General features: G+C 35.7%; 1 protein-coding gene across 1 annotated transcript; it reads left to right on the forward strand.

The window, feature by feature from the left end:
- Positions 2,398 to 7,757, forward strand: LOC18769836 (adenylyl-sulfate kinase 3). The gene is made up of 7 exons (XM_007204680.2): positions 2,398 to 2,678; positions 3,628 to 3,765; positions 5,473 to 5,622; positions 6,213 to 6,331; positions 6,431 to 6,515; positions 7,064 to 7,110; positions 7,235 to 7,757. The coding sequence occupies exons 2-7, from the start codon at positions 3,642 to 3,644 to the stop codon at positions 7,334 to 7,336; spliced, it is 627 nt and encodes a 208-aa protein (XP_007204742.1). The 5' UTR covers positions 2,398 to 2,678; positions 3,628 to 3,641; the 3' UTR covers positions 7,337 to 7,757.

An 8,809-nucleotide genomic window follows, 5' to 3' on the forward strand; every position in this document is an offset into this window, starting at 1 on the left:
TGATGACATAGGGGTGTTCATGAGTGGGGAAACACTATGTCAATATCTTCGCCACAGGATGCTGAAGCGGAGGCGATTCTTGCTGGGGTGAAGATGGCCAAGGCCATGGGAGATAGATGGATTATTATTGAAAGCGATACTAAGTGCGTTCTTGAGCATGTTTCTAAGAAGCAGCTTAACGGTATATGGAGGAATATCCGATTCTTAGGGAAATATGAAAGTATGTTTCTTTCTTCAAGACAATTTGATGGAGTTGGATTGTTAGGAAAGCAAATGAAGCAGACCATTATGCTGCAGCTTTGGCCTTTGCAAGGGTGCACCATCATGTTTGGGTCTCTAGACCCCCTCCCTCTTTGTTCGGTGTTCTATTAAGGGATGGCTTACCCGCACCACCAGTTTGATATTGTATTTTGGCTTACATTATTTGTCTTGGAAAGTTTGTCTTCTTCTCTAAAGTTATCACCGTTTAGATGATATAATGGACACTAATGGTTTTGTATCCTTTCATGCCCTTGACTTTTCAATGTAGTCTTTTATTGACCATAAAAAGATTAAGGTGTATGTTTGTGCAAATAATCTCGCGGGAGAATATTCGCTTCTAGATCCTTCAACCTTCGATCTTCCTTCTCTCTCTTCCTCGATTCCTGTAAAAAAGATTGGAGTAAATAGACCACACCCAGGGGGTTTTGGCCAAAGGCCCTCCGATGCCTAAGTTAGTTCGAGTGTTTGTAGGAAAACAATAGCTAAGCAAATGGTACGGAGTTGTATGTAGGGTGTAAACCGGGTGGCCGGAGCCGTGTGTGGTGGGCGAAGCCTTGTGGAGAAAATATGGAGAGTGGAGAGGGAGAGAGAGCTTCGAGTATTTTTCTCGGGTATAAGGAGTAGGTTTAGATGTACCTTGAATGATGAATGAGGTCGTCTATTTATAGGAGCCTCGGGGGTAGGGTTTCATAGGGATTGAGTCGGACTTGATAAAATTCGAATTAAATATATTATCTCTTAAGAAGATAATATCTGAATTAAATGATATTATCTCTTAAGAAGATAATATCTGGATTAAATGATATTATCTTCTCTTTATTAGGATAATATCTTAATTAATGATATTATTTCTTTAAATAAAGATAATATCATATTAATTAAGATATTTATCCCAATTAATTAATTAGCCAGATAAACTGGTTTAATTAATTAATTTAAGAGATAATCTTCTTTTCCATGTGGCGTGCCCTGATTGCAGACGAAAATATATGCTCCCATAGTGTACATTATAATATCTGCCTTCTCCCTTACAAGAAAGAAAGGAAAAATATGTGCTATTAAGGTGTAAATGTTGAACAAATTATATTTATAATTTTAATTTTGATATTTAACAAAATGATTGTATAAGTTAGGCAAAGGCCAATACAAATATAATTCAATATGCCTAATGTTTCAATGACCTCAACCTGATTATGGATGTTTGTTTTGTGTGAGGCTATAATAAGAGGCTATAATGAAGGCAAGTGAAGGCATCCTTAATAGTCATCTAATTAATGAAAATGTTATTATTAGATGACCCAAACCCCTTAGTTTAAATCGTTCTTTTTCAAGAATAATATGCCAGTTTATTATTAGACTTATATAAATAATTTAGTGCCCGTTTGATATTGCTTATTTGGGGCTACAAGTGATTATTTTAAAATTTTTGAAAACTCAACTTGTTTGGTAAAAGATAATAAAATCACTTATTTTGAATAATTGCTGTGAGAGAAAGCAATTTTGATTATGTAGGAATTAGTTTTGAAGAGGCGCTGGGTTTAGTAAAACTTCCAAAATTCCAAAAATAACCTCTTCTAATTTTTTTTTATTTTTTTTACCAACCGCACTTCTAACAAAAAGTTTACCAAACGCCAAACTGTTTTATTTCACAGCTGATTTATCTCAAAGTAAATCTGACAGCGATTATTTTTACAACACAGCAATGTCAAACTAATCCTTAGTTAATACAATGTTCCGACCCAATATTATTACTATATTTATATTTATTATTCTTCTTTTTTAAGATGCAATCTCGAATCTCTTTTTTTTTTCTTTTTTTTTTTTTAAGAGAGACATTCTCGAATGTTAAAAATTGCAAATTAGCTCTTCTCATTGCAAAAATAATTTTAAAAAAGCGTAATGAGACGGAAATTTCTTAGAAAAATCTACATCACCATCTTGACAAAACAACATCGCCTAAGTGGACGACTGACTCACCCAATTGTCCAGTGATCCAACGCCACGATAATACCACGTCAGCGAAGGCAAGGCACTTTCATCCGACGACTATTCGTGGGAGCATGGACTGACTACTACAAATGCCAAACGGTCGCATGGCACGTGGTAACAGGAAATTAGTGAGGGAGTGAGTGATTTCTACGTCGTAGCAAATTTAGCAATGGAAGAGGAGGATGCGTCCAGATTCATTCCGAGCCCCAAAAATAACCAAAAAGGCAAAAACCAAACAAGATGCCTTGAAAACAGGGACATGGGTGGCCATTTCCATTTCCATGCCCTTCTTCTTCTCCTCGCTTCTTCTATTTTTGGCTTTGCCCTCCTCTCTCTTCTCTAGTATAACACTTTTAGCTTTTGGTTTGGCCCTCCCAAGCCTCGGCCATCTTGTTCTTCTCTCGGGCAAATAAGCAAACACTTGTCAGGTATTGTGCATCTCTTTCAATATATCTTTATCTGCTTCTTGGTTTACTAGATGGGTCTTGCTGAATTTATAGTTGTAATATGGTTGTAATGTAGGTTCTGTCTGTTAAGGTCTTATGATCGTGATCTTTTGTTGTTGTTGTTGTTGTTGTTTTTGTTGTTCAATATGGATTTTGGTTAATGGTACATTGGTTTTTTCACAGACAATCAGTTGCTCTTGAAATATTTGATTGTTTGGTCATTTTCTTGTTCAAATTAAATTTTAGAAAATTTGCATATTGGGGGCCTGGAGTGAGGAGTTTGGATTACATTGTGATATCTATCACTGTTAGCGGTAACTCCCAAGTCTAACAAGCAAAAAGTAGTAATAAAGGTTGATCATCATCACTATAGAGCAATCAAAACGCTTTTATGAATTTATATAGGAGACGAGGCGGAAAGTCTTTGTCCTAGTGTAAGATTTCGGACTTCATTTGGCTTCCGTTTTTGCCTGAGTTTCAGGATATATCTCTTTCTTTGTTGTTGCAGCTTGGAGGACCGCATTTGAATAGGCTTCATCATGGTTTTGTATTTATGTTGGTTGGGTTTTTTTAATAGGAAATTATGTCTTTTCTGTCGAATGTAGTGGACTACTCGTCAACAACTTTGTATTCTTACAAGGCTATTAGTAACTTTGGTTTAAAATAAAATTTACCATGAAGCAAGCAAGAACCCAACAATCAACTATGACACAATTGGTGTTCCTTGCATCAACTTTGTTTTGCAATTAGCTGAACTTATCACCATTACTTCATCCAAAATCTAGAAGAACCTTTATTTTTTTTAAACGTTAAATTGTAACTTAAACAAGTGTTTGTTAGTAAGATTTTGTTTTTTGCTCATTGTAAATATTGAATGTGTTGAGTACATTTCTGGTTTCCCTTCAATGATTTTATTGTTTTAATGAAACAGAAAAATATTATCTCATGTCTACTCTGAACAATTCAACAAATATATTTTGGCAAGAATGTCCTGTTGGGAAGGTTGAAAGGCAGAAACTACTCAACCAAAAGGGATGTGTTGTATGGATTACGGGTCTCAGTGGATCAGGTTCTTTTTTAACTGACTTGCATATCTTTTTTTTTTCTTTTATGGAACCAAATACAGCTACACATGAGAATAAATCTTTCTTTTCATTAGCTTACATTTCTTTCTACATGATCTTTTTATTTTGTGGTTTTTTGTTGTCATTAATGATTTTCATCAGACATTTGTACAACAACACTGTTAAGGGACTGGATTTTGTTTTTGGCCTGTCATGGCAATTTGCTAATATGATATCTGTACCATTATTTGGTATGATCGAAAAATTCTCAGCGTGGTTAATTGCTAGTGTGTGGACTTAACATGTGTTTAGATCATATTTAAACCTCCCTCCTTAGCTCCTATGGTGGAAAGGATTAACACCTCTTGATGTCCTAAATCTATTTGTCATTGGATATTTATCATTTCCATTGGTTAGTCACTGGTACTAGACTACGGTGATAAGATGAAATTGCTTACATCGTATTGCAATAGCGTGAATGGATTGATAAATCTTCCCAGTTTTATCATGTCTCTAGAAGGACCTTTAGAATTTAAATGTGAGGCATTATTCCTTAACGAGGCAACTCTGTGGCTCTGAAAGTCAAAGTATCCCTTTTAGAGTAGCGTGAATGGTCAGAAAAACAATATTCTGCTAATGTTCTTCATCGTTTGGGAGCATGTGTTCGTGCTCTTTAATAAATAAGGTTCTGATAGTTAGAGTATTCTTTTTGTTGAAAGTAAGGTGTGGAGTGTATAAGGTACCAGAGAAAACATACTGTTGGTTATTTTGGATTGGTCAATCCATAAGCAGTGCGTGTAGTGGGCATTGCTTATTGTAGTGCATATGAAGTGGAAAGTGGTGATTTAGGTGTAGTTCGAAATCTGGACAAATTGGAACTATGTAGCTAGTAGACCAATATGGTAATTGAACATCGAACTGCAAGTATATAGAATGAGCATATCTATAATCATGTTGCTGAAGGAATGACCAGCCAGTGAAGATCATCAGACTGAATAAGAAATTTAATATGCCTTCTCGAGAAGGTGGAGGTAATGAGAGAAAGTTGTTAGAGATGGTTCGGCAATGTATAATGGAGGCAAATGACTGAACGTCCAAATCCACAAAAAGAAGCGCAGTTTTGTAGCTTAAGGAGCTGCAAAAGGAGGACTAATGGAATGTTGTCAAGGCAGGGAGAAGTTCTGATGGCTTTTTGATCTGTAGTGAGTATATGGGCCAAAAAGAGTTGCATGCTTCAATTGGATGTGAACCCCCAAGTAGGTCACTGGTCCAGCCATTGGTTAATATCTGCATTTCTAACTTTCATTATATTCAGAAATGTTTTTAATTATTAAAATTCTAATGCCCAGTTTGGTAATGTTTTTGTTTATCATTTTCTGCCCAAAAGAAGAAAATCAAAGAGAGGGGAGAGAGATGAGAGAAGAGGGAGTGATGAATGTATGGCAGAGTAAGGGAAAGGAAGAGAGGAGAGATCCGAACTCATTTCAAACTTTACGATCACGCCAATTATGTCTTGGACACTTCCTAGAGAGAGATTGGAAGAAGCCTCAGAACACACCAGCCTTTCACATCACACCAAGGCTTCTGGACTAAATCTAAGTCAACTAACACTTCACACATAAGAGGAAAATCACAAGAACTTTAATTTCTTTCATTTTCACTAAAGTCTATGCATTTACTAAATGCCTTCTTCAACTCTTTTCTGGAATCAGGGAAAAGTACACTGGCATGCTCACTAAGTAGAGAACTGCACTCCAAGGGAAAGCTGTCATACATCCTTGATGGAGACAACCTTCGGCATGGTCTGAACAAGGATCTTGGTTTCAAAGCAGAAGACAGGGCTGAAAATATACGCAGAGTTGGTATGTTTTTCTTGACAACAAAGAATTCTGATAAGGGAACGTAAATTAAATTAATCTTGGATAACACATAAGACTTGTAAGCTGATATTGGATATAGCCCACACTGAGCATGTTTATTTAATTTAATTTAATGTAGTTTTGGTATGGCCAAATCTATTCTGGCGTGCTTAACTTTTTGAATCAGGATTTCAGTGCCCGTGTTGTGCATGCACAATTGGGTGTGTGTAGTATGCATGAGGGCACTAAGTGTGTGCCTCATTAAAGGCAGGTTTATAGCTCACCCAAATGATGGACGTGTGATCTTCCTGTTTAATTGTTATCATTTATATTGTTTCGTTCCCAATAAAAGAATTGCTGTCATTTACATTTAGTGCTAAATAGTTGTTGATGAACCCCCAAATTTGAACAAGCATAGCTAGGATTGGAATTTTAAATCTTTTAATTATTTCTTAAAGATTATTCGATGCTACAATGACTGTATTCTGGATTTTCAGTTATTAAAGTTAAATATAGTGTGTCAGATTTGAATATGGCATCTATTTTATCTCTTTTAATAACGACGCAAGTAAGCTATTAAGTTTTTAATGTAGGGGAGGTAGCAAAACTGTTCTCGGATGCTGGATTGATCTGTATTGCTAGTCTGATATCTCCTTATAGGAAAGATCGTGATGCTTGCCGTGCAATGTTACCAGATGCAAGTTTTATTGAGGCAAGACTCCTTCATATGGCTCTTATTCTTATAATCTGGTATAACAGGTCCACCCATTTTAAACCATGAAGATTTATTTTATTTTATCCATGTCAACAGGTTTTCATGAACATGCCCCTAGAATTATGTGAGTCAAGAGATGCAAAAGGCCTTTACAAGCTTGCACGTGCTGGAAAGATTAAAGGTGTGCTTTTGAATTGTCCATGGACTGTTCTATGTCCCATTTTTTAAAGGATATAAATATAAATAAAAACAAATATAGAAGCCCAATATTAATATGGTTTGTATCAAAAGACGACTGTATATGTTATCGCATGGAAATCACTAAGTTCAAAATTCATATAGAAGAAATACCATTTTATTTGGTTCCTTACAAGGAGGGCAACTCATTTATTAGCTTCCTGTACTTCGCATTTGTGAGTGCAAAGGTAACATTATAATACTCAAATGGGTGGTCCGGGAAGGTTAGAGTGAGTTCTGGCTTCTGATTCTTATTTTACTGTGCTTTGTTTTTCTTTGGCCCTCCAAATGTCCGACACAGAGCATGCAATATCATTTCCTTTTACTCCCTAACCTGTTTGATGCCAGAACTGTATTACAGTCATCAATCTTCATTAGTTAAATCAGCATTAGTGCACGTACATGCAGACAAATCTTTCTGATTAACACCTTCGTCTTATGTCTTCGGTTTCTTTCAGCCAATTTTCAAGTAATTATTTTTTCTGATGGCAGGTTTTACTGGAATAGATGATCCATATGAACGACCATTGAACTGTGAGGTATGTATTTGGTGGAGTATAAAAACTAATGGTCATATCAGCATGGATCTGCTACTTGACATTGTTTAATTCTGAGACGTTACTTATGCCAATCGAACTGAAAAGTTTACCCTTATTTTGTCAGATAGAAATAGAACAGAAAGACGGAGTTTGCCCCAAGCCTGCTGCCTTGGCAGGCCAAGTAGTGTCCTACTTAGAGGAGAAAGGATTTCTTCAAGTTGAGTGATTTACCTTTCTTCACTTAGCCCTGGATCTCTGTCAATCCGATTAGTTGGATCAACCCTGCTCTAAGACCACCTGGCAATCGTTTGGTGGGTTAGTAGGTAGTAATTGCGAGTACATATTTTTGGTTAATATCTTTTGTTTACAGGTATAATAGGGTGAGAAATTGGGAGTTCCACTGTTTCGAATTAGCAGAACATTATGTGGCTAGTTCTTATAATTTGTTCTTCTTTAAAGAGAAACTTGTTCAGTTTCAAATCATTAAAAAGGAGCAAGTAGTTCCTGCTGTGATTTAAATACTTTTCATAATCCCAGTGTGAGCCTGGTTAACCTTCAAAACAAGGCTACTCTTTTACTAAATCAAAACCGAAGGTTGTAACTTGTAAGCAGTGGAATGAATGAGAAGTGACTCAAATTGGTGAAAATTGGATATTTGACTACAATTGGTAACGGCTGTAGACCACAACGGTTTCATCACTTGAAAAAGAATTGTAACCAAAATTGCCTTGAAGCAAATGAGACAGAGTAGCAAACCACTCAAATTTTTGTTTCGATTAATTCAAAAACCTTTGTATCTGGACTTGGAAAAGGCACGTTAATTTGATGTTATGAAATAATGTTTGGAAGAAGAAAAAATTACAGCAGGGTGGCCTGAAGTGGGAATAACTTTACTGAAAAATCAAAAGGAATTTAAAACTGAAAGAAGATGCACAACTGGTTTGTATCACTAGTGGTCTATGAACTTTTTAAAACTCCTCGTTTTATTCTTCAAATTTTCAAATCAATTAATGTGGTCTTTCATCTTTTTGCCTACACATCAATTTTGTTCATGTTATCGCATTCTGACAAAATTTTCAATAAAACTGGCCATGTGTCTTTATTAACCAATTTTAAGTACATTGTCATCTCAATATAGCTCATTTTAGTCTTAAAGCTCGTGTTTTTACTCAATAAGACCATATTCTCTCTAACTACGTTTCGCATTTGGGGTCCGTCAAGGAGAGCATATAGCATTGTTGAGCAAAATACTTGAGTATTACTTTCTGCCAAGGTGAATAGGTCGTATATTGAAGAAAATATCCCTTTAAAGATTTTGGTGCAATGCAATCTGGACCAAAAGACTAATTGACTGAATTGAAAGCGTAAGGACTCAAATGAGAACTTGAGAAAAATTCAGGGATTATTCGTGGCAAAAACCTTAATAAAAACTGCCCAATCAAATCCTTTTCTTTTGAGAACAAAGTTTCACGCCCAAAATAACATATATTTTTCTCAGAGCCATAGAATTGGCCCATTGTCAATTTTGTTCCAAACACCAGCCAAAGGTGCTATTTGCACCGACACATCAGAAACGCTCAACCCTTATTTTATTTATTTTATTTTTTATAATAAAAAGAAACGATCAACCCTTGCATTGGACATGAAGGGGGAAAAAAATGTAAAAATGATACAAACCAGGGAAAAGAAAAAGAAACAA

This window comes from Prunus persica, chromosome G7 (assembly GCF_000346465.2).
Source record: "Prunus persica cultivar Lovell chromosome G7, Prunus_persica_NCBIv2, whole genome shotgun sequence".
In the NCBI taxonomy this organism is placed as follows: Eukaryota; Viridiplantae; Streptophyta; class Magnoliopsida; order Rosales; family Rosaceae; genus Prunus; species Prunus persica.